The following is a 27,009-nucleotide window of genomic DNA, read 5'->3' on the forward strand; positions in this document are numbered from 1 at the left end:
ATAGGAACATGTGTTTTAATAAAACTAGGAGGCAGAATTTTCTTGTAGAGATGAAAAATATTCTTATTAGGAAACACACAAGCTAAGGACGTTCATTGTAATAATATGACCTGAGTGACCATTCTTAAATATACATGGCTCACTTCCCACACTCATGGTCCCTGCTAGTCTTGCAGGCATGAATTTCCAACTCCTTTCTCAACAAATAGTAGGTGGATGCCATGACATTCATATTTTTCTCTACTTTCTCAGTTAGATTTTGTCTCCCCAACCATGCAGTATTGTCTAAATGCATGGACTTTACCTATCTGTACATTCTAATTTCTATTTAAGAAAAGAGGCCAGGCATGGTGGCTCATGCCTATAATCCTAGCACTTTGGGAGGCCAAGGTGGGTGGATCACGAGGTCAGGAGTTTGAGACCAGCCTGGCCAACAAGGTTAAACCCCGTCTCTACTAAAAATACAAAAATTAGCCAGGTGTGGTGGCACACACCTGTAATCCCAGCTACTCGGGAGGCTGAGGCAGGAGAATCACTGGAACTCAGGAGGCAGAGGTTGCAGTGAGCCGAGATCACGCCACTGCACTCCAGCCTGGGAGATGGAGTGAGACTTTGTCTCAAGAAATAAAATAAAATAAAATAAAATAAAATAAAATAAAATAAATATAAAAATAAGAAGTCATTGGTGACTCAATTTAGACATTCCTGTTCTTCATATTCTATATCTGAATAGACTGCATAGATTATATCTAAGTATGGAGGGTTGGATTCTTATGGCCTAAGTGCTACATATTCCTGACGGAATCAAGACTAATATATCCTAAAAGACTAATCAAATCTGCCCAGAGAACATGAGAAGGAAGGCATTTTATGACAGATAACATCTCATGATGATGGACTTGCCAATTGTATTAAATGATCGACAATACTTAACATCTAACACAGAAAATTGAGTGCTGATTTATTCTGATGTAGTTGATTAGTTTCAACATAGTCTTAACATTAAAGAGGGAGCTTTCAGATATTCCATAGCGACCTACATTTGCTTCAATGATTTAGAAACTCTCCATTGGTGTCTTTACGGATTTAATAACAACAGGGTCTCTGTGTTGTTCGTTATCTTCCAGGTTAGCTAGCATTTCAATTCACTTCGGAGGAAGCTGGAAGTTCAGAAGTGTCATATATATCTACCACATTTCCATTGATTTTTGGCCAATTTATATTCCAAAAGCCACTTATAGCTACTTAAAGTAGCTTTTCCTTTTAGTTTCAGAGAGATATAATAATACTCGAATACGCTGCAGACTGCTTGAATAGACTGGAGTTGTGAATAAATTCAGGTATCTCTTCTACTCCAAACCTCCCTAAGCTGTGAGACTATGAAATAATATGTAAGTAGAAATGATTAAGGGAGGCACAGCCAGCCGCCTTCTATCTTCACTCAGTGTTGAATGAAATGGCACACAGACTCTACACTAAGTAGGGGTGTTTACTAAAACACTGAAATAAGTCTAGGAAGGATGTGGAGTCTCTGCCTATGGAAACATTTTATAGGGTAAATATTACATATTATACCCACGGTATGTGATGGATTATTGATTTCTGGCTATTTTGTTATTAAAAAGAATGCTTGCCAAAGTGCACAGAAATTAAATATAAATGCTGAATTGTCACTCCCCTATGAAATTTAGGCAAATCTCTGGGCATGGTGGCTCACACCTGTAATCCCAGCACTTTGGGAGGCCGAGACGGGTGGATCCCCTGATGTCAGGAGTTCAAGACCAGCCTGGCCAACATGGCAAACCCCCGTCTCTGCTAAAAATACAAAAATTAGTGGGGCGCAGTGGCAGGTGCCTGTAATCCCAGCTACTTGGGAGGCTGGGGCAGGAGAATCACCTGAACCTGGGAGGTGGAGGTTGCAGTGAGCCAAGATCACACCATTGCACTCCAGCCTGGGCGACAAAAGCGAAACTCCATCTCAAAAAAAAAAAAAGGCAAATCTCAAAGGTGGTCTTCCAAAGCTAGTAGCCTGCCCACCTCATATTTTCAGTTGAGCTACATTCAGCCCCTGCTCTTCTGCATTTTAGTATTTACTGGTATCTATTAAGTTCAGATGCTAAGAACCTCTTGCCTTACACCATTTTCTGGGAGGAGAGTAGATATGAGAAGGAGCAGCCTTTGGTGTCTGACTTCCAAGTTTACGACATGAATGCCTGGAACTCAAGAGATTCTTGTGGTAATATGAATACTGAATGAGCACATCAGCACATCAGTGTGGAGATAAACATGCAGCCTCTCCATGTCCAGGCAAAAAATATCTCCCCTTTTGTTTATCTTTCAATGTCAGAGATCATTTGGCTGCAACACAGCAACACCTTTATCTAAAGACTCTGATGGTTAATACTGAGTGTCAACTTGATTGGATTGAAGGATACAAAGTATTAATCCTGGGTGTGTCTATGTGTTGCCAAAAGAGATTAACATTTGAGTCAGTGGGCTGGGGAAGGCAGATCCACCCTTAATCTGGTGGGGACAATCTAATCAGCTGCCAGCAAATATAAAGCAGGCAGAAAAACGTGAAAAGGCAAGACTGGCCTAATCTCCCTGCCTACATCTTTCGCCTGTGCTGGATGCTTCCTGCCCTTGAACATCTGACTCCAAGTTCTTCCATTTTGAAACTCAGACTGGCTCTCCTCCTCCTCAAGCTTGCAGACAGCCTATTGTGGGACCTTGTGATCATGTAAGTTAACACTTAATAAACTCCTTTATATATTTATCCTATTAGTTCTGTCTCTCTAGAGAACCCTGACTAATACAGACTCCAAAGCCTAAGTATTAGAAAAGGCTAGGAGACAACTCTAAGAGAGATAACACTTATTTCCAAGAATGGTTTTAAAACTCAAAAATTCCCAGTTGCTGGTGTGTCTCTGGCCCACACACTTCCAACATCTCCTTAGTGATAGTTATAGAAAGGGGGTCTGTAAAATTCAACGACATGACAGCCATTTAAGGAATAACTAAATTAGGAATAGGAAGCCCTAAACTATGAAAAGCATGTAGAGCTGTGCCAGTGGAAGAGGACCCCACCCCCAGCCAGCACCAGGACATCTGCCCAGAGGGACATGGCTGGGGGTGTCGGAGAATATAGTCATGCACAAGACTACTTAGGGAGCCCTTAAGGTTATAAGATATGAGCTTTTGAATATGAGTTTTGAGAGCAACAGGCAACCCCTCTCCCATTGTCTCCTGATCAAGTGGCTTCTGTGGTGCCCAAACAAAGCAAGCATGATATTTCAATTTCCTGTTACAAAGAAAGAGAACTCTTGTTCTTTGAATTACAGAGGCTGTACAGACCTCTGAGCTTTGTGGACAGTTGTGCTCATGATAACTTTGCTGGTGTGTGGTGCAATCATGAGCAGAAATGAAGTCAGTGTCACACAGTGAAACAGAATCTTCTATAGGATAACATAATAAAAATTACTGGGTAAAAAAAATCTTGGGCGAGTTTGTGGATTTTTTTTTGTTAAATGCTTCCATGTTTAAATGAAAATCAGCTTTCCTAAGAAAAGTTTGCTTTATCTGAATTTTTTTAAAAGTCACGCATTTTCTAATAAAGTACATAGCAAATGGGAGATTGAAGATGTCCGTGATGATAATAATACTTTAAGAGAAAATTGATTAATGAGGAACAATAGAAATGAAATTCTAAATTTTTTTGTCTATCTTTGTGACATTTGGGAAACAACGTGTTTAGTGGTAAAGACATAGCTGCTAAGTAAGAATGAATCTGTTGACAAATCATGTACCTTCTCATTAGCTTCCATTTCATCATCTGTAAAATAGGGATCATAAGTACCATTTGTCATGTTGGTTATAAGAAAAAAGTAAGATGTGTATTACATAAATGGATAGTGACATACACAAATGGAAAATGTGTACTACATACATGGATAAATATAGAAACCAACAAACAAAAAATGATGTCAATCTCCTGGCCTTTTCCATCTCCACCTACTGGACATTTTGGCATTAAATTAAGAAAATAAAAATAAAAGAAACTAGAGGTTGGAAATCAGTTTTACTCTTTAAATAGAGTTTTTGTGGCCTACTTGTATCAACGAGTATAGGAATAAGCTACTCATTTAGTGGTGAATGCATAAACATTAAGAGGAAAAAATGATGTGCAAACAATAACTGTTATAATTATAAAAACTTTATTTCATTCTTACTTTAATTAAATCTTTATAAGCACCATGTCATGAGCTGGCAATCTAGAAAGAGGACACTGGAATGCTTTAGTCAATTACAAACTGCAAGCTGATGATGTGAAGTTACAGCTACGTGGAGCATGTGAACAAGACCACATTTAGAAAGGTTCACTTAGGAATCCCATGACAATGCGCAAAACAGGAATCTGGCATTGATTTGTTCACACTTTTTATAGTCAGAACCCAAAGCTTGTGCATGTAAACATCAAGAGAAACATTTTATCACCCTGACAGTTTACAGTTTGCTCAAATTTGACCCTGAAAGCATATATGTTGCCATCTTGTTTTCTTGACCAGTGCTGGGCCACAGGCTGAAAAACTCCATTCCTTTAAAATTTAAATGATGCTTAAAGGCTATGTTCAACATTGTGCAAGTTGTCAGCAAGGCCTTTTAATGTGTACATTTCTCATGTATGATCACCAAACCATTATTTACCTAATGAAACTGTGAAAAACTATACATTTTCAGCAAAATGTTTTAATTTGGTCCTATATTAAAAGACCCAATTGCCAAGGGATTTTACACAAATTTAATTCACAAGCATGTACACAAGAGAATCACTATAAAGAACATTGCTTCCTGGTTTATGAATAAAAAGTTTATCTTCTACTTACACTAAAACATACAAAAAATAATCTACAAAAATCGTTTACAATTGATTTTAGCTAAAGAAAAAGCTTTCTTCAGGAAAAAAAAGATGATTGTGTGGTGGTAGTATTTTAGCCATCAAAAAAGGAATGTAAGTAACCAATAAATATAATGTGCTTTCTCCATATAGACATATTTACACTTGAGTCTTTGGCTTATGTTATTTTCTAAAAAGAACTGTAAATGATCCAGCCATCATTGCACATTAAAAGAAAATAAGCCAGTTATATATATTTATATATTTATATAGAGATCTGCTACACTGGAAACATATAAAAAACGAACTTTACTATGAATTTGCACAGCTTTTCTTTTCTTCTTCCTTTTAAGATTCATCAGCTTTCATTTTAGAAAGGGAGAAAAATGCCACATAGAAAGTATGAACTCATGCAACATGTGGTAGCTGCTCTACTGAAACCATGAGAAAAAAGGTGGCATGTTCACTGTACAAACACCAATACGTTCTCATTTCAATCTGGTTCTTATTAAATATAATTTATGTGGCATGAAATGTTGATGCTTTAATATAGTAATAAAAACTAATTCAGTCCTTTTTATTAAGATACACAACTTCATAAGAAAAATACTTTTACCTCTCAAATGTAAAAGTCTCCCACCCCCCACATTAAAATCTTTCTGCACAAGTGTAACAGGTACAACAGCTGCTGGCTCAATAGATGAACAGGTTTCTTCATGGATGCACTTTAAAGAGTCTCACCCAACTAAGATGATTCCAGGTACTCCAAAGCTACATCATAGCAGAAACGGTATTGCTCCTGAAAGATGTCAAAACACAAAGAGTGAGAAAAGTTAAGAAAGAGACTAATGTTGAATAACAGTTACCAAATGAAACTTGATAACCAATTTAGATTACTCAAGGATTACAATTTATTTTTTCTATATATGAGATTAATATCTAGGCATACATATTTTATACTTGAGTCTAATGATCCATTTAAGAAAAAGGAAATTTATCTTAAAAAGACATTTTATCTTTGCCGCATATTTTCTATCAATTTTTTAAATGTCTAGAATTTTTTATCTGTTTATAATAGTAATACTTGATCATTACAGAACAATTCTGTACAAATATAAAGAATACACAAATTCTGAACAAATATAAAGAATGAGAAAAAGAGCTATAATTCTATCATCAGAAGAAATTGTTAAAATATCACCTTAGTTTGCCTCAGTTCTTTTTGTGCATGGTTGAAATACTTATCTTAGAATAAATATAACTATGTATATTTCAAAATATAATTTTAAATGTAACTTTTAAAATTTAACATTGTTACAATTCTTTTTCCATGTTATTTAACATCTTTTAATACCACATAAAAATCAAATATATGTATTGTTTGACTATTAAGTTGCTTTTATTTTTTCTCTATTTTATAATGCTACAGTGATAAACTGCAAATGTTTTTCTCCATATATTTCAGATGATTTCCTTGAGAAAAAAAAGCCAGCCATTTTAAACAGCCATTTATGCAATTTCAAGTTCTTAATTTTTGACACTGTTTTTGTCCATCAGAGTATTTAAGCAAATTTTTCAAGAATGGTTAGTGATCCTTAAATTTTGAGCCTACTTATACCTGAAAATGTATTTCTGCTGCCTTTATATGTTTAAGACAACATATTGGCAATAAACTTTTTGAGTTAAAACTGCCTTTCCTCTAAGCCCATCTATGGACTTGCTCCATAATAAGAATTTAGAAAAATTCAGAGACCATATCATAAACTATTACTTATGATATGCAATTCATTTAAAAATTCCCAACTCAGTTCATTCAAGTGGGTAAAATTCAGGCTGGAGAACAGTCTAAAATGCGTATTATTTTGGAAGAGAAGTTCGAGGTGTCTCCAGCAACAAACTAGGGTAATAAAACTTTCCTTAAGAGGTCTTTATCATTCCAACACTATTCACCAAGTAGTTATGATTCAAATTTACCTACCACTGTGGCGAGTGCATTCAAGGAACCAAAATGTGCCTGGAAATAGTTATGTCTCTTTAAGCAGTCTCCAGCAATATTGCCTTCACTCTAAATCTCCTCACCAAACTCCTCAGCTCAACTCCACAGCTCACTAAACTAATCATCAACACTGATTAAACACAAATCAGAGGGTGGGGTGTTCAGGATTCATGGGACATGAATGTAAAGGAAAATAGTAACTTTTTGGAAGGTCCCAGAATGGCAGAGTTTAACCATAGATTTTTTTTAATTAAAAAAGGTGGGAAATCAGTTAAATTTGAAGGTAAAAGTTGAATTCTGAAGTCAGAAGTGATCCCACTGATGATTTTAAGACTTGACCTGAAAAATGGAGGCAGAGTTTACATCAAGAAATCTTCAAATCGCAAAGAGTTTAGAGACATAACCACTATTCATTTAGTTGCTAAGACGATCTGAGAGTTCTCCCTCAAAAATCCCTCTGATTCATCCCCCCTTTCTCATCTCCATAGCCAGCACCCCAATCAAAACCAATGTAATCTTGTGTAGACAGCTGCAACAACCCAGGGAAATGAGGTGGTGTAGGGAGTTTGAGGGCACCTGTAGAAAGGGTGGAAGTCTGGTACCGCTTGTAAAAATGAAACAGTACAAACCTAAGTCTTCAGATTTTGTCTCAGGAAGCAACGCAACTCTTGTGCGAGCAATCCATGAGCAGGAAGTGGTGAAATACTTTAAAGGTTTATTGAACTGCTCATTCTAGTTATCTGATCATCTTGATAAATGTAGGGCAAGCAACAATGATGCCTTGGTTTTTCTGGTTTACTTTTCTGTGAGCATACACTACACAGCTGCTCCCAACCTGATCCCACCATGCACATACATATGTGTAACCCACAGATATCTCTCATTAGAAGTAAAATGTGTTAGATAAGTGTAATTTTCTTTCTTACTCTGCATACAGCTTCACCTAGATGAACTGTCACACACACACATACCTATCAGCTCTTATTTTGTAAGCTATGTTCTGACTTTATGAGCCTTGACAAGCTCAAGTAGCATGATATGAACTGCCCTCTACAGTTGGTAAAAGCTGAAAACTTAACCATGATAGTTTAACCATTTACAATTTGATCAGAAAATGAATGAATAATTATAGATAATGACAAAACTAAATTTCATTGCCCTTTAAAAATACTGGGTGTCTAAGGTACTGATGAAACCTATATCCCTTAGATATACAGCCTTGATATAGGATTTATTCTTCTTATAGGAACATTTACCAAAGTTTACTGCAGCAAATATTTTTTGGCTATAACAGAAAAAAAATCCTACAAATTTCCCAAATTCAATGAAAATAGTTTCATGATTAGCAGTTTATGCAATATGTGATTAAGTGTCTGTGGGTAGAGGGGGATGCTCAGCAATGTATTAATTAGGCAGGAAAGTCCCCACAACGTCTCATTTTCACATCTGATTCCCTATGTGTGTATGAAGTCAAATCAATAAGTAGGTATATGACTAACTAATCTCTAAGATGCCTTCCAAGTCTAAGATTCTGTGACTCACCGGGGCTTCCACCATGTTTGGCTTGCTGTTCCTTAGTGTCTTTACCGCATGGAAAACATCGACAACATTTTGCCGTTTCACCATTTCAACAACGATGCCTATAGCACAGAACATGCCACTTCGCCCGCCACCATTTCTGAAAGCAAAGAAAGCAAAGGCATTTTAGATAGCAGCACCAAGTGACCACAGGTCACACCATCATATATGTTTGGGAAAATAAGACATTGTAGTTTTAATTGTTTTTCATTTGTGTCTTAATTTTGCTTTATATGTGTACAAGGCAGAGAGGAGAAAACTTGAGGATGAAATTAGATCAGTAGCTTATACTCAGGAAAATGCTACAGGCATAGATTGCTGCAATCTAGACTTTGAGATTCTGATATATTTGTAAACTGTGTAAATCAGAAGTTGTTACGAGTAGTGTTCCAAAGAGTTTAAATAATATAGCTATATAATAATCAATATTTAGAAAATATACAAAATAAACTTAGTAGTTAATTATAGACTCATGAGACAGGAAGACTGTTTAAAAATAACATCTATGGGAGGTCCATAAGATGCAAGCCAGATAGTCTTTAACATTGAAAATGAGAAAATAAGCACCAAGGCCCCATGAATGACAGGCTGAGCTGCCCTACTCACAGGCAGTGGATAATCGTCCGGCCTTCCCCTTCCTCGCATTCCTCCTGCCACTTTTCCACCTGAAGTATCAGTTTCAAGAATGACCTTTTGGATCCAGGCACTTCTCGATGAGAAGCCCATCCTAGGTACTGAAACTGTTGCACCATCAGATAACCTTCCTGTGGCTGTAGAGGGAAGTGTTTTTATGTAAATACGCTGGGACTACAATTTTTACCAAAAAGTAAAAGGTGTATATAATTTGCAATACAAATGGCATCTACACTGGATTGAGTCTAGCTGATATAAATCCTCAATATGTACATGCTAGTAAAAAAACATTCTAAGTGACAACAGCAGGAAACACGGCAATCATCCTTTATACCTGTTTCTCCCTCGCACTATGTATCCAGTAATTCATTACTACGATTACATTTCCTAAATAACTTTCAGATTCATTGCCTTCTCTTTATCACCACTGACATCAATACACTACTAGTCACAGATTCTGATAATTACCTCCTAGCTGATCTCCCTGAATAAACTTTGATCTCCTTCCAGTCCATTCTTACTATAGGCATCATGATTATTTTGAACTGCAGATACAATCTTGTCATTTCCTGCTTTAATGATTTTCAGATGATCTTAGCATAAAATCCAAATTGTTGTCATGGCTTAAAAAAAGTATGTGATCTTGCTCCACCCCCTTCTTCAACTTTCTCTTTGTCTTCTTTTAATCCATTTATCAAGTCGCTTCTTGCCTTGGGGACTTTGCATATAACTGTATGTATCCTTTGCCTTGAATACTTCTTCCTTGCTTGGTCTTCTCAATCCCAAATAGAATGACCAACTTGTCCCAGGTTGGCCTGGGACTTCTCTGGTCTTAGCACTGAAGCCTGTGTGTCTTGGGAAAGTTCCTGCCCTGGGCAAACCAGGATGGTGGGTTATGTCAACCCCCAACTAATTTCTAGTGATTCATTAAATTTTGGCTTAAATACTACTATCGCAAAGAGGTCATCTCTGATCACACAGTTATGTCAGATCACCCAGTTAAACACTCTATATTCTTTACTCTTTCACTGTAAAATGCATCACTTTTATACAAAAAGGATTATACAATTTTCATGTAATGCTTTTCTTCCTGAAAAAAATAAAGATTCCTTAAGTACATGGAAATCTTTTTTTCCTACACTCTGTATCAGTAGAACTTTGCATAATACTTCCCCAAAAGTAGTAGTGTTGAAAGAATGAATCAAAACCTTAAACCTTGAAATAAAAATATCAGGAAGAATATGTAATATATGAGTAAATCATATCAGATTGGCAAGAGCCCATGCATCTTTTGGTAGTTTACAAGCCCTACTTAGTACTCTACAAACTTGTTGGTACATGTTAAATGTTTGATGCAGTTAAATATATTAAATATATTAAATGATGAGAGTGAGAACAGAAAAAAAATCATGTACTAATAAGGACCAGAATACCAAATACAGAGGCAGTTCAATAAGTAAGCAAACAAATAAATAAATATGCTGACAAAAATATAACATTTCAGTTCCTGTTCCTAGAATATTTTTCACATAAACTGCTCAATTAACAGACAAGCCTTACTGTCTTCAGCAGTTCTGTTTTTTTCCAACTCAAATATTACTAGAACCATAATGTAACAGATGTGCAGACATAATGAGATTCCATTTAAATTAACATCTAAGATATGCATGAATATTATGAGATGATTGAAGTTACCCTTTTTTTCTCCACTGAAATGAGCAATAGGAGTCAATATGATTCCATTCCCTGCTCATAGTTATATACATATAGACTTATTAACCAGACACACACGTAGTCATTTTGATATGAGAGACACTGAAACATGACAATCCTAATCACACACTTAAAATACATACCCACAGAGCTGGTGCTTTAAAAAACAGAGTAATGTTTCTCTCTAAAAAGAGCTTAATTCCATGAAAGTTACTAATGTTTTCTTTTCCAATTCTGCTTGTTATTTGGTTACATAATCTAAATTGTTTTTATTAATATCTTTTTTTTTGGGACGAAGTCTCGCTCTATACAGCCTGGGGTGCAGTGGCGTGATCTCAGCTCACTACAACTTCTGCCTCCCGGGTTCAAACGATTCTGCTGCCTCAGCCTCCCCACTAGCTGGGACTACAGGCATGCCACCACCATGCCCAGCTAATTTTTGTATTTTTAGTAGAGATGGGGTTTCACCACGTTGGCCAGGCTGGTCTTGAACTCCTGACCTTATGATCTGCCCGCCTTGGCCTCCCAAAGTGCTGGGATTACAGGCATGAGGCACTGTGCCTGGGCTTTATTAGCACTTTTTTTTTTAAGATCTTCCCCACCCATATTGAATTTGTCATGTAGTGGAAAGCAGATGAGGAGTCAGAGAAAGACGATACAGTTACTACTTTGCTGCTGGGAAAAGGCATGGTGGTAGCAGCACTGGTTCTACCTTTAGATCTGCTTAGAGCCATAGGTTGAGACGTTTAGGAAGATGAAATTGCAGGTAGGATAATCAATAATGAACTTGGAACAGTGACATGGAACCCTTCTATAATGGTTGATCCAACATGTCTCTTTCCTCCTGCAGTACAGCTTCTCTGTCATTATTGTTATTGCAATGTTCTTATTTTTTTATCACATGCCATTTCTGGGCTGGATGTCAATACTAATAAAACATGCAGTCATCCTTAAGATAAGTCTACATACACTCAGAGGCCAGGCCTATGCTGTCCAACTTGACTGAGCCAGTGCATCTGTATTTCCTGAGAGAATATGCTAGTCTAATGACTGACCGAAAAACCTAGCTTCCAGCATTTCTGTTTTCCTGTATTTTTATTTGAGTACTAAGGCATAAGATGGTTACTAGCTTTGAGGTGGATGATATAGTGCTTATTAATTGTAGTCTCCCTGTTGTCTGAATAAAATTATACCACATCTTGGTTATGATTGACCTATTCTAGATCAGCTCAAAGGATCCGATAGTGACTTACTCTTGTTAGATTGCATATCCTAAAAATCCGGTTGATCACATCACAGTCCATTGAACAAGACATACATTCCACTTGGATGGGGCCATATCGTAGCATCCCTTCCTCTGGCCAGTACTGAGGGCAGCCCTAAATGATGAACGTTTTGAAAGAAAAAAAAAAAAAAGAGTATTATTTTTCTAGTTAGGATAGTATAAAGCAGATTTTAGCAATTCATTACTACTCTATTAAGTTGTATATAAGTACACAAAAGCAATCCATAGCCATTAACCTGGGACAAGTCGACTTCGTTTAACATCACAATGGAGGTACAGCCATAATCATACACTAATCTCCAGAAGTCTTTTACAGTGTTTGGCAGAGGGTATTGTGTGACGATGAAAGCAGCTGGTTGCCTGTAGCTCTGTGAAGAAACAAGGTAGATGGAGAAACATAAAAACTTAAAATGTATGATCGGTTGTACAAACAGATACAATACACTTCAATGTAGGACCAGTAAGATGCAATAGCTTCACATGCAGAAGGAGCCAGAGTGATGATTAAACCATGGAATAGGAGATTCAGACCACTGGAATGAACTGAATTAGTACAGTAATGAATGAATTTGGTGGAAGACTTCAATGCTTCCAAAGCAATTCAAGTCAATAACTGAGTTTTTACTTTACTGAAAGACGTAAATACAGGACAAATACAAAAGAAGAAACTAAAAAGCTTCTGAGGTTAACATCCTCTGTAAGGTTCCTGTTGGGCTATTTCAATTTTCCAAACGTAATCAGTCTCTGAGAGGCTGAAGGCAAAGTAAGCACAAAACCCCTGGTATGTCTATCAATCATCTGGGTATGTGTATATTGTGTGTGCGTGCAAGTAAAATTGTTTTACTCTTCTCTACTCCAAATAAGAAAAACCACAAGTAGCTCAAACACTTGTGCTTTTACATTATGTGGACACTACCAGGATATTCTGCACATCTTGCAGACAATCCACCTTCCACAGCTTCCTGGGCATTTCTAACATATATCAAAGGTCATAATGACAGTCTCAACCATTTAAGATCCTGAAGCACCAAAGCATAACAGCAATATACTTCCTGTCCCCACATAAGCAGGGAGATAGCTCCTTGTTAACCAAGTCCTCCTTGATTAGAACACAATATATTATCTCTTTCCAAAGGGAGAAGTAGTAAAAACAATATTTATCTGGACTGGACAATTGCCATTTGATTTAAACTAATTATTTGCAATAATAATAATAATAATTAGTAGATTATAGAGTTCCCTAATGCTGACAAAAATTTTCAATGATCTTGTAACTCATTTGTATCATACTACTATTTAAGTCCTTCAAGAATCTTAACATCAGCACAGGAACTGGTTCTTGGACTTCACTGATGCTACCACCATTTGGGAAATGCTACTAACCATGGCATTCAGCGTTGGCTGAAGACTGCAGGATAAATCTGAGTAGATGACAATAATAATTTACCTGGCTACTTCTAAATGACCTCAAAACCTTACCAAGTTACACGTGCAGCTGGGATGAGTGTCTCCTAAGAAAGGCACGAAGGTTCATGAGTAATATTGTTTGGCTCTGTGTCCCCACCCAAATCTCACCTAGAATTGTAATAATCCCCACATGTCAAGGGCAGGACCAGGTGGAGATAATTGAATCATGCAGGCAGTTTCCCCCATGCTGTTCTCCAGATAGTGAGTGAGTTCTTATGACATCTGGTGGTTTTATAAGGGGCTTCCCCCTTTGCTTGGCACTCCTTCCCCTTCCTGCCACCATGAGAAGAAGGACGGGTTTGCTTCCCCTTCTGCCATAATTGCAGGGATCCTGAGGCCTCCCCAGCCCTGTGGAACTGTGAGTCAATTAAAACTCTTTCCTTTATAAATTACCCAGTCTCAGGTATGTTTTTATTAGCAGTGTGAGAATGAACTAATACAATGAGAAAAGTTAGAAGAAAGGAAGCTCTTCTTCCAATCAAATGTCTGCTCCATGCAAAGGTAAGTCAAAGCAGACTGACGGCTATCTACTCATTTTTTGAGCCACAAGGGAGGGGATATGCAGGAGGAGGAGCTGATAAGAGAGGAGAAGACTGAAGATTTCCTATTCTTTTTCCCTCTAAATGCAGGAACATATGTAAGGCTTTGAAATTACAGAATTCTTGGCCCTAGCTCCTAATCCCTCATAGACCTGGCAAAAGGGTACTAATGATGGGGATAAAGGGTAGGGAGAAAGAGGTGAACAATAAACCCTGTTCTTGTAAATGAAACCAGCTTTACTTCTCCAACGGTTCATTTGCACTACTAAATCCCCAGAACAGCTTTAACTATGAAATGTCTTTTTTTGAATCACAGGGGATTAAGCAGACAGTAAGAGCAGGTGGATTACAAGTTTCAACTTTCATACAGAAAAGAAGACAAGCTTGGACAAGAAAGCAAGACCCCATCTTTACAAAAAATAATAAAAAAAAATTAGCTGGGCATGATGGCATACACCTTAGTTCTAGCTACTTGGTAGGCTGAGGTGGGAGGATCACTTGAGCCCAGGAGATTGAGGCTGCAGTCATCTGTGATCATGCACGACACTCCAGCCTGTGCTACAGAGTGAGAGCTTGTCTCAAAAAGAAAAAGAAAAAAGAAAAGAAAAGGAGACAATCTGGACATTGAGAAAAATTTGACAAAGATGCCAATGGCAAAAAATTCAAAGGCATCAATGCTTTTCTAAATATTATTATTTTCTCCTTTTCTTGTTCACACATCCTTTTTTTATTCCATATTTAGATGCAGAAATGAAAAAGTATTGTATGCCATCTCTGTATTTAGTATATTTGCCTTTCCAGACACCTAATATAAAAAGAAAAGGTATAATTAGGATTTAATGTGATTTCAGTGGATGTGATTAATGGCCAGGCAAGACTCCGATCACAGCAAGGATGAGAGCTTTTCACAGGCAAGAGTGACCACAGCAAGGACGAGAGCCTGCCTTTAGACTATTCCGCTTTGCAGCACCAAAAAGAGTAAAGTAACTGGTGAAGACTACTCGTAGAAACAGAATGTGGGCTTAATAGGAACAATAACTTAGAAAGCCTGTTATAGTCAGAAAGAAATGAACCGTGGCTTCTAATTTCTCCTTGATATGGTTTCATAGGAGAAAGGGCAAAAGCTAGAAATGAAGGCAGTAAACTGTTTAAAAAGATTATAAACCATGATAGCTTTCTTGCTTCTTTCCAACATAATCAAAGTAAAGTGGCCAAAGTCATAATTTAAAACTTTCTTTCCTTGGGAGGCCAAGGTGGGCGGATCATGAGGTCAGGAGTTTGAGACTAGCCTGGCCAATGTGGTGAAATCTCATCTCTACTAAAAATACAAAAAAGGCCCGGCACGGTGGCTTACGCCTGTAATCCCAGTACTTTGGGGGGCCGAGGCAGGTGGATCACCTGAGGTCAGGAGTTCAATACCAATCTGACCAACATGGTGAAACCCCATCTCTACTAAATATAAAAAATTAGCCGTGCATGGTGGTGCATGCCTGTAGTCCCAGCTACTTGGGAGGCAAAGGCAGGAGAATCGCTTGAACCTGGGAAGCAGAGGTTGCAGTGAGCCGAGATTGTGCCATTGCACTCCAGCCTGGGCAACAAGAGTGAAACTCTGTCTCAAAAACAAAAACAACAACAACAAACAAACAAAATAAGCGGGGTGTGGTAGAGCACGCTCCTGTATTCCAAGTTACTCAAGAGTCTGAGGCAGGAGAATTGCTTGAACCTGGGAGGCGGAGGTTGCAGTGAGCTGAGATCATGCCACTGCACTCCAGCCTGGGCAACAGAGTGAAACTCTGTCTAAAAAAAAAAAACCAAAAACTAAAACAGAAAACTTTCTTTCCATATTGTTCTGTCTATGGGCTATATAACACCCTGCAATTTAAGATTTTAGAATGGGGCAAGATTGTTCTTTCATTATGATGGATGTGTTAACATAATACCATCCATCCCCGCTCTAGTTACTTATAATAGTCCTTATTGATTAATGGCCAACAAATTAATTGTAAATTATTGAAACATTAAATGTCAGAAATAAAAATTTCCCAAATTAACAGGATTTTTGTAGGATTTGGCATTCTGTGATTTAAAAAATTCATTTCTAATTATATTCAAAATAGATAAGGCATGATTTTCTTTTCTGAAAATAATTAAGATGAAATTTATAACTTGCAATATTTACTACATGAATATAATAATTGACAATCAAGCTCCAAATCTATAATAAAGCTATAAAAATGACAGTTCTTAAGAATCTCTATAGGGAAAACCTAAAATCATTTTCCAAAAAAATGTGTTTCAATAAAAGTTTCCACTTTTCCTTTTTAGGTTATTTTAATTTCCTCGAAAAGAAAACTAGCCAGTGTTCAGTTGCATTATGTAGCTTTTCACAGCACTCTACACTAACAAAGAGGGCAGTCTCTTACGTCCATAAGAGCAGCATTGATGTAGTTACTGCTCTCCCCATCAATTGTAATTAAAAAAGGCAGACATCTGTCAGGTGGCAGCATGTCCATGAAACGGTTCTTGTCATGGTTCCTTGGCAGGCACGCTATACTGCAGTCTTCAGCTTGTAGTCGAGGGGTGACTGAATTCAGAGTCTAAAAAGAAAAGAGAACCCAGGTTAAAAGACAGTGTGACCCATTTAACAGTATAACACAGATCCATCAGGAATTTAGAAGGCCAAGTAGAAAGTGAAGGATTTGTGCGAGGCAATGGCATTTGCTACTATGACAGGCTGATAGACTTTGTAGTTAAAGCTAATGAAGCCTGAGAAGTGACAAAGAAACAAGACACACATTGTTCAGGGCTCCTCTTCTTGAAAGGAAAAGGTACGCTAAACAACACTGCTACCTGCAAAATGCATTGCCTTAACCAAAGAAAATGCAATCGGGCAGTCCATTATGATAATGACCCTTCATCACACTAGGAAACGGTATCATTTGTAGTAACATCTGGGCTTGCCATATTTGAAGATAAGCTATGCCATGTTGGAAAGAGCACTGGATCAACAATCAAAGAATTTGGTCTCTGCCCTTGATTTTATTTTCACCCACCTTCAGGGGTGTTTTAAGGGCAGTGAAAACATTTAGGGCTATTTTGAAATAACATGTACTACAAACTTCATTTATTATTATTATTACTATTATTATTATTATTATTTTTGAGACAGGGTCTTACTCTGTTGCCCAGGTTGGAGTGCAGTGGCAATATCTTGGCTCACCACAGCCTTCCAGGGTTAAGCAAACTTCCAGGGTCAAGCAATCCTCCCATCTCAACCTCCTGAGTAGCTGGGACTACAGGCATGCACCATCACACCCGGCTATTTTTTATATTTTTTGTAGAGATGAGGTTTTGCCAGGCTGACCTCAAGATCTGCCTGCCTTGGCATCCCAAAGTGCTAGGATTATAGGTGTGAACCCAGACTCAGTTATAATTAATGTGCTTGATCTCATCACATTGTGAGTGACCCAGGTCAAAATCTGTATGACTGCATGAAAAAAAGGCTATAAATACACACTAAATACACACAAATCACCACTAATTTTGACTTGTTATTATTTCTTTTTTTTTTGAGACGGAGTCTTGCTCTGTTGCCCATGCTGGAGTGCAGTGGTGCAATCTCGGCTCACTGCAAGCTCCGCCTGCCATGTTCATGCCATTCTCCTGCCTCAGTCTCCCGAGTGGCTGGGACTACAGGCACCCGCCACCATGCCCGGCTAATTTTTTTGTATTTTTAGTAGAGATGGGGTTTCACCATGTTAGCCAGGATGGTCTCGATCTCCTGACCTCGTGATCCACCCGCCTCGGCCTCCCAAAGTGCTGGGATTGCAGGCATGAGCCACTGCGCCTGGCCTAATTTTTGACTTTTATGATACCTTTCCCCTTTGCTCTTCCCTAAGTCTGAACTTATTTGTCATTTTGGATATAGTAGATACAAATTCATCAATAGAAAAGTGACTATATAATATGTATAATGAAAGAGATATGTATTGTATTTAAAACAGGATCAAAGGTTATAAATTTGACTTGAAAGACCTTCCTTGAAAGGATTCCTAGCGCCCAGAACAAATTGTAGTAAGTCATAAAAGAGGTTTTAGAAATAGTTGATACCTGAAATTCATCCTTGAGATGTGAAGAGTTAGTCTGGGAGTCTATTCTAATCATATCAAAATATGCAGCTTTAAATTCACAGACAGGTATGGCAGTTTCTCCACATAAGCAGGCTTCTAAAATGGCATCATGAATAAAAATGTACTGTTCCTACCAAAAGAATGAAAAAGAAAATTTTGTACTAGTTTTAGTATCACTTTTCTGTCATCTAAGTTAGGAAATACGGAAAATTTTCTCTATATGGAAATATGAATTAAAACACCAATATTTTTCTATATGACTCAGCTAATATTGATTACACATGAAAAACATCTCTTTCAGTTGAGTAGAGTATATATGAGAGACATCTACTCTTTGTTTGCAAAAAAAATAAAAAATAAAAATAAGTCCACTACAGGTAAATCTACATACCTCTGTCTGGACCATGTTAATACGCCGAGATCTTAAGGCTTTGACACAATTGTAAATATCAACAACACCCTCTCTTTCAGCCATGTCTAGCATGATGTCAATCACAATGTAGCAGCCAGTTCGTCCAGCACCAGCACTGAAAAACAATTAAATTTAATGAATTGTAAGAAGCATGTTAGTCTTCATAACCTTAAATAAGGACTTTTTCCACTGTCAGATAGGTAGAATCAAATTGATTTAACAAACTGCAAGGCACAGCACTTGTCCCTGCTGTGTAAAAGCTTATTAATGTACAAATAGCTTCATGCAGAGTATCTGCTTTGGTATAAACTAAAGATTGGAACAAGAGTTCTAAATTATTTTCAAATTGAAAATAACACTGTTTAAGTTCCACACCTCTCTCACAATTTTCATTTTATGTAAATTTAATACACATAATTTCAAGTTCATAGAATTGATCAAGTGGCAGATTCACGCTTCAAAATTTAACTCAAGATTGAATATTTTTAGATTCATCTAGTTGTGTGTCCTCTGGCAACAATGTGAGAATGTTGGCTCACTCACTGTCTTCACCTCTTGTAAATACCAAGGCAAAAGAAAACTAATTCCCAAAACTTTAAACGGGAAATCTGAGGAGCCACGCTTCACAGGAAATGCAAATGGTGGGGGTGGGCAAGAGAATGACGGTTATCAAAGGGGAGGAGAGTAACAGTGTAAAGACTATTTGAATCATGATCTGAAGAGAAAGGAAAATGAATTATTAGGTGTAGAATATGATTCCCAGCAAATCAAAAGGCTAGCCACTATCTTACTGTATTTAATTCTAAAGTTAATTTTTAAAAATACTTTTAAAAAATTATATTTTAGTCTTTAATTGGCAAATAATAATGTATATATTCTTGGATACATAGTGATATTTTAATACATATAATGTAGAGTGATCAGAAAAGGGTGATTGGCATATGCGTCCTCTCAAACATGTATCATTTATGTTGTGAACATTCAGTATCTTCCTTCTAGCTCTCTCAAACTAAACATTATCATTTACCAGACTCATCCTACAGTGGTATAGAACACTAAAATGTATTCCTCTATCTCACCACATTTTGTGTCCTTTAATTGTAATATACTGTGATTATTTTGCCGCTGGGGAATGTTTCTCCAATTTTATAAATAGAAGTCAATGGGGAAAACAAAATAAGGATTTTTTGGGGGGAGTGGGGAATTCACTTTGTAGTCCAGAGATGCTTCCGTGTAAGTGGAAAATGACACTTCTGTTTCAAGAGAGTATCTGAGAATCTTGGAGCATTTCTGAGGCAAGCAATTCATAAGAAAGTAAACCTCTCTGATAAATCAAGAAATCCTTAAGTTGAAAACCTATTTATCTCATTTTCTAAGTGCTTAGATAGGCTAGTAACATTATTTCCTTGTTATTCAGATTTGGTCACTTCTCTTAAACTCACTGTTCTTTTAGAAATTTAAGCAAAAGATATTGTGGCTATCTCTATTTATCTTTGTCCCCTACCATCTTCTCAATCACTGTTCCCAGAGTTGGAGACAGGAATGTAATTTAAGAGTACATCAGATTTCATGAGGAGGATTGAAACGAAGTTTTTTTTGTTTTCAGGGTACATAGTATCTGATCCTATGGGATGTTTTACCTTTACTTCATTCTCTGCTTTTTTCCCCCTCTTTTATACATGGTTATTTAAATCCTGAATAGGCTGGATTTTCAGAAAGCAAAAAATGCTTAGGTACAACCTACTATGTAGCTTGGAGGGAAGAGCGTATGAGAATGGTGTGCAGCATCATCTAGGAAACGCTTTTCAGATTCAGTACTTATTTTTCTGGTCACACCTCAAAATGAGGCCATGTAATTTGCTTTTAGTATCTCTAAATGCTTGTTTTAAGAGAAGTTTCTAATCAGAAGAAAGTCTGGATATAATGCTCGTGTTTTTTGGCATATATTTGCTGAATCTCACTGATGCAGTTTTCAAGGTCCTCTAATGTGAATTCTTTAAAAAAATTTTTAAATAGCTGTTTTGCAGCACAAATCCTTGCAATTTAGGCCATTTAGTAACTCTGTATGTCTGAAATTTAGTTTTAAAGCTGGAATTCTATTGGGAATTTTCTAGATTGGCAAGAAATGTCTATTTCAACCTAGCATTCTATACAATATGGGATTTGCAAAAGTGATAAAAACAAAAAACACAGATGTTGCCACTAAAAGGCAGAGTTTCTATACTTTAAATTGTGGATAACACTACACGCATTAGGATGAATGTATGTATTTCTTAAGTTCCTGTTTTATAGATTACTTACAGCCAACTTTTATTTTATTGCTGTTTTACTTTATCTATAATACAAGCAAGCTGGAACTTTGTAAGCACACATTAGTTTTTGTGCTCAAAAGCCTTGTCTTGATACTCTAAAAAAAGCTGATTGCATACGGTCAATACCATTTGGACCACCACTTACCTGCAATGTACAACGATGGGGCCAGCACTGGGAGGGTTCGATAACTTGACTCGCCGGATAAAGGAAAGCAGCCCTGTAGCATGGTAGGGCACTCCATGGTCAGGCCAGCCCGTGAAATGGAACTGTTTAACTTCACGGATTTCATTGTATCCCCTCTGTGCAAAGATGGAAAGAAATGTTTTCAAAAGCCATTTTAATGGCCAAAATAAAGCCATTAAACACAATTATGGGTACAGACCCAACTGACAATGATAACAATAAAACCTTTACGAAAGACTATGCCTTTTCTTAAAAAAAAAATATAATAAAATGAAGGCCTAACATGGACTAGGAGCTTACCTTTATTGTCAGACAACTGCCAAAGAAAGAAAATTATAAGTCTTGCTCAGTTCTAAAAGTCTGGGTAAATTTTATTTACTTTGACAGCTTGTTTCTTGCTGGGAGTGACAACACATTAAATTATTAGGGGAAAAGAAGGAAATGGGAAAGCTAAAATGCTGCCCCATTGACCCAATGCATTGAGTTCTCAAGTGGTGTATAAAAGCAACTTTCCAGCTTCTCACCTCACAAAGAGATTTTAATGCCTTGCTTATCCATGTTGAAAATGGTTTTGAAGCATAGCATGTAGGGATTTTCCAGGACAGTGCTGCTCTAGATTGGCTTGTGAAAATATACAGGCAGCTAAACTGTTCTTTGGGCAAACTATTTTTCTTAGCTCTGTGAAATAATTCAGCGCAGTATTACTTATAGTAACAAAAATACAAAATGAAAGAAGTGAAGCATCTGCTGTTGTGCTGCTCTCCTATTGGGTTAATTTAAGAGAACCCTATAAATGCACATTTCAAAGCTTTTTCCTTCCTTTTTTTAGAAGTCTGTAGACTGAGGTAGCACAGCTTGGAAGGTATAGATGAAATATTGCCGAATTTATTTTTAAGAACTCACATTTGTAGCAAAAGGAAAAAAAATCCCACTATAATCTATATAATTCAAATTCTACTGTGAACTATCTGTGAACTATCAATCTCACTTGTTCAATCAGAAAAGGTAGACACATTACATGAAATAAACAAAATTGAGAAAAACAGTTTATCTTCAGATTCAATCTTATACAAACCAATACCACCAAAACCTTGGAAGTTAGTGATCATTTCTTAAAGGTTTTCTTAATTCCAATTCCTAGCACAATACCCTACACAAAGCAGGGATCATCAATAAATAACTGTAACAATCACAATGATAAGCATCACCATGGAATCACCCCAATGGAAAATCACCTTTTGCTACTTTTCAACTCTAGTGAGGAAGGTCAAAAATTGTTTCATGGCCTGATTTTAGGTAATACTTTACTCCTTCTATATTAATTCTTTTATTGGAGTTGCTTAATAGGCCTTGCTCCCTTTATCTTTCTATTACATGTATAGGGTTTGCTCTTTTTAGTACATTTTCATATGTCAGCACCTATTCCCTGATTTTTTTTTTAAATTTTTCCGAATGATTTTCAAATATGTGGTTAAAAAAACAACCCCCCCCCCCATTTTCTTGTTCTAAATAATAAGAAAAAAAAAATCCAATGATTTTCCAAATAGGATTGTATTAAATCCATACAGTGATATTAATATCAAGTACTCCCATATTCTGGAACATGGTGCATGTCTCCACTCATTCACTTATTATGCGTATCCGTAAGTACACTTTTGTGTTTTTATTCAATCAGGAACTGTATCGTTCTTATTAAATATATTCTGAGATATTTTGGCACTTTGTATTTTTAAACATTATTTAGTAATATTTTCTTACTTCTGTTTATCACTAATATAAAGACAAGCTATAACTCATGAATATTTATGCAGATTTGGTCATTTAAATACATGTTTATACATCCCATTTAAAAATATTATCCATACTTTTCTTGGTATAAATCCTTTCATCTTAAAATAATTTGTCTTTTCTAGTAGTTACACAGTTTATTCCTCTTGCTGCCTTATTTCATTTGCTAAAACTTCCAAAAATGTTTAATATTAGTGACACTGATTATCCACATAACATTCATGATTGTAGAAGCAGTAATATAATCTTTATACTAGGTTTTTATGATAAATAAATAGTTGTTAGTTCTTCATTCCTTAACATGGCTGCTACTAGGTATTGTTGAATCACCTTTATCATGTTTAGGATGCCTGTTAATTTCCCTAATTAGAGTATTACTATAAATATTTTGAAAATAAAATTAAATGCATTAATCTATTAATAAAGTCATACAGTTTTGGTACTTTAATGTACTGACATAATGAAATATCCTGTTAGATTTCCCACTACTGTTGAAATATTCTTGCATTCTTAGGGAAAAAATAATAGGTCATGTAGTGATATTTTCTTAATTCACTACTAGATCCAAATTTTCAATATCATATTTTGAATTTTTTCATGTTCTTGAATGAAATTGGTCTGCAATATGTGTGTGCATGGGGAAGACAGGAAGAGGGGGAAGAGAGGAAGAGAGAGAAGAAAGACATCATGAAAGAGGGAATGAGAGCTCCAGAGAATGCTATCTTTATCTGATTCTGTTATCATCATTATGCTAACCTTTTTTTTTTTTTTTTTTTTTTTTTTTTTTTTGAGACAGTGTCTCCCTCTGTCACCCAGGCTGGAGTGCAGTGGTGCCATCTTGGCTCACTGCAACCTCTGCCTTCCGAACTCGGATGATTCTCTTGCCTCAGCCTTCCAAGTACATTATGCTAACTTTTAAAACATAGATATTAGCTATTCCTTAAAGTATAAAGGAACTTTAACTTTAAAACCATAGTGCAATTTTAATGATAAAGTTTAACAATCATCCTATTTTCTTCTACCAGCTATTCATGCTTCTAAATCTTTGTGACCTAATTTTTGAAAATTAGCATTTGTCAGAAAATCCGTGTCCTAGACTAAAAGTTATATTTTTAAGTTTATACATAATATTTTCTATAGCTTTTCTAATAGCAAGTATAATGGCTATGTCCCTCTGTGTTTCCTAATATTGTATATTTTGTTTTCATTGTACCTCATTTAGAATTAATAGTGGTTTAATTACTTTATTGATCTTTTCAATAAACAAGCTTTTTATTTCTTTCTTCTCGTTTCTTTTTTATATTTAATTTTTCCTTTGTTCTATTCTACTTTTTCTGATTTTCCAATGTTATAATTTTTCACATGATTTCAGAGCACATTTCAAAACAGAAATCACTTATGAGTATAAATTTTTCTTACAGAATAATGAGGTAAATTTTGATGTAAAACTATTGATCTATATAATATAATTTTAGTTTTGAGGAAATCATTCAGGGATTATTCAGAAGAGGATTTGGTGACTTCTAATAGGCTAATTTCTGGGGCCACTGGTCAGCGGTTTGTTATTGCTTTCTATTGGATTTTGGCAATATCTCAACTTTTTGTTATGTATTCAGGTTTTCCTTATTACTAAGTTCATCATTGATTTTTACAAGACTTGTATGAACTTAAGAGACTGCATATTCCACATTTCCTTTTTAATAATATGAGCTAGTTATTCATTCAATCAAGCTTAATGCTTCTTTCTGAAATCTCCCATATCAATTGCTTATTTTATTCTACTTGATTTGTCTAAGAAATTTTCATACATATTTTACAGTTAGAATAATCATGATTATGTTGTTCTGTATAATGCTACTTTCAACTTAATACTTTGCCTAATTTTTTCATGTTGGTAGGATAACTCACAAGTATTTTTATAAAATACTATTCAATTATTTCTCTATTGTTGGGCATTTATGGTTATCTATAAGTTTTTAATACTATAAATGAAGTCATTGTATTTTAAATAAATTCCTTAGGAAAGATTCATGAAAGTTAACTTCTCAAAGGACATAAACATTTTAAAGCTCTGGAGATATACTGTTTTATTGATTTAAAGAAGGTTTGTAGCGATTTAACTATGATCAGTAACGTATAAAAATATGTTTCAACATACTCTAACAATCAATGAGGATTATTCTTTTTTAAAGTTCTTGCTGATTTGGAAGGACAAAATGGTATATAAGTACACTAGGTTAAACATTTTTAATAGGCTTGTTAACAATTGTGTTTCTTCAGAGATTCTAGTTTTTTTTTTCTTCTACTGGTATTAACATTATAAATTAAGGACATTAATAAACAATCGCAAGGTTCTTCTGTCTGTATGTACCTTTGATATTTTTTGTGCCACAGGTAATTTCACAATTTTGTGTGGTCAAATCTACCAAGCTTTACCACAAAATGTATTTCACTGTTACTATATTCCACTTTAGTCTACTACACCAGCCACCTTACGTTATTCTTTGCAATGTAACACTTGGAGTGATCCTTTTAGAAATAAAATTCAGACCATGTTATCCCTGAGCTCACAAACCCTACAATGGCAGCCTAACTCAATTTTAGTATGAACTAAAATCATCATGGCCTACAAGGCACCACTTATCCAATTTTGTGATTTCTCTGCCTTCATTTTGTATTTCTTTTCCCTTCACTTACGGATATCTGCACATCTTGGCCTGGTGACTGTCTGGCATTCTAACAGCTTTACACATGCCTCCAGGCTTCTGAAATGACTCTCCCCTCTGTCAGAAACATTATTGCCCTGGACATAACCCGTCACTCCCTCACTTATTTCAGGTCTCTACTCATATTACTTTCTCAACAATGAATTTTTCTTTGATCATCCTTTCAGAATTGTAAACCATTTCTTACCCTGCCTCAATAATATTCCCTACTTCCTTCCCCAACATTATTTTTCTCTATAGCACTTGTCATGATGTATGATATATTAGATTTATTTATTTTTATTGTTGTCTTAATTCAATCGGCTATAAGATCCACACGAGGAGATTTTAACATGTGTCCCAAGGTTTAGAAACATGTCTGGCACATAGTAAACTCTCAAATAAACATTTGTGGAATGAATACATGAATGAATGGATTTTATAGCATCATCAAAACAGAACTTGGCAAAGATTTTAAGAGAAAAAGCAGTTTTGATATCACTTTTTAAAATAGAATTTTAGAGTACTTACCCTTTCCAGGGTGAATGTCCTAACTACATATTCAGCAAGTGGTTCCATTTCTACACACGTTACTTTGAAGTCACCATAAACTTCAGTATCATCAGGCCAATATTTATAGCATTTAACCTAAGTGACAAAAAGAATATATAGACAGACCTGAATATATAATACTAATTAGCCAAGGTGATTTAATTCCAGCAATAACTCCTTAGGTCACAATTAAAACTCAGTTTAAAAATCTATAAATGAGAAAAAAATCTATTATACAATAAACAGAGTTTATATAGTCTCACAAAAAATATACAAGCCTGATAATGCAGTTAGATTCCAGTACAAAATTAAAGCTTATTTTATTACTCAATGAGAAATCAAATAATTTTTCAGCCAGTCAAGGTCTACTTAGAAGTACTCAATTAAAATGCTGTGCCTATAATTTTTTTTAAACAATTGGATGATATTCTATTTTGAGTGTCTTACATGTTGCTTCTCAACTATGTTCATTTTTATGACAAAAAAATTCTTTTTCTTCCTCTTACCCGGCCAACCTCAACTAAATTTGTAACCATCACAATGCAAGCAGATTGTTCTTGCCAAATCATCCTCCAGAAATCATACACTGTTTCATGAACGGGACCTACAAAGAAATTAATTTGAATATTATGTTATCAAAGGAATTTTGTAGTTAGTAAGAAGTTTAGCTAAGATAAGAAGCAGAGTAAACTAAGTAATTCCAAAAAAGGTCTAACACAAAATGTCACTGAAAATACTTAAATTCAGTTCATATCTAAATTCCCACAATAGACAAAAACACAGGCATATACAAGTTTTTGTTTTTTTCAATTTGCCCTCTA

General features: G+C 35.9%; 1 protein-coding gene across 9 annotated transcripts in view; it reads right to left on the reverse strand.

Annotated features, from left to right (window-relative positions):
- Positions 1-4,197: 4,197 nt before the first annotated feature.
- Positions 4,198-27,009, reverse strand: part of PTPRK (protein tyrosine phosphatase receptor type K) — a 562,311-nt gene continuing 539,499 nt past the window's right edge. For all 9 annotated transcript variants that reach the window (XM_055114112.2, XM_008952978.5, XM_063605453.1 and 6 more), the window contains 11 exons: positions 26,695-26,792; positions 26,168-26,284; positions 21,105-21,259; positions 18,627-18,762; positions 18,216-18,365; positions 16,529-16,702; positions 12,336-12,467; positions 12,068-12,193; positions 9,075-9,238; positions 8,433-8,568; positions 4,198-5,693 (listed from right to left, as the gene is read on the reverse strand). In XM_055114112.2, coding sequence (XP_054970087.1) covers positions 5,640-5,693; positions 8,433-8,568; positions 9,075-9,238; positions 12,068-12,193; positions 12,336-12,467; positions 16,529-16,702; positions 18,216-18,365; positions 18,627-18,762; positions 21,105-21,259; positions 26,168-26,284; positions 26,695-26,792 — 1,442 coding nt within the window. In that variant the 3' untranslated portion in view covers positions 4,198-5,639. The remainder of the gene's footprint in view (positions 5,694-8,432; positions 8,569-9,074; positions 9,239-12,067; positions 12,194-12,335; positions 12,468-16,528; positions 16,703-18,215; positions 18,366-18,626; positions 18,763-21,104; positions 21,260-26,167; positions 26,285-26,694; positions 26,793-27,009) is intronic.

The sequence above is a fragment of the Pan paniscus genome, chromosome 5 (assembly GCF_029289425.2).
Source record: "Pan paniscus chromosome 5, NHGRI_mPanPan1-v2.0_pri, whole genome shotgun sequence".
Classification (NCBI taxonomy): domain Eukaryota; kingdom Metazoa; phylum Chordata; class Mammalia; order Primates; family Hominidae; genus Pan; species Pan paniscus.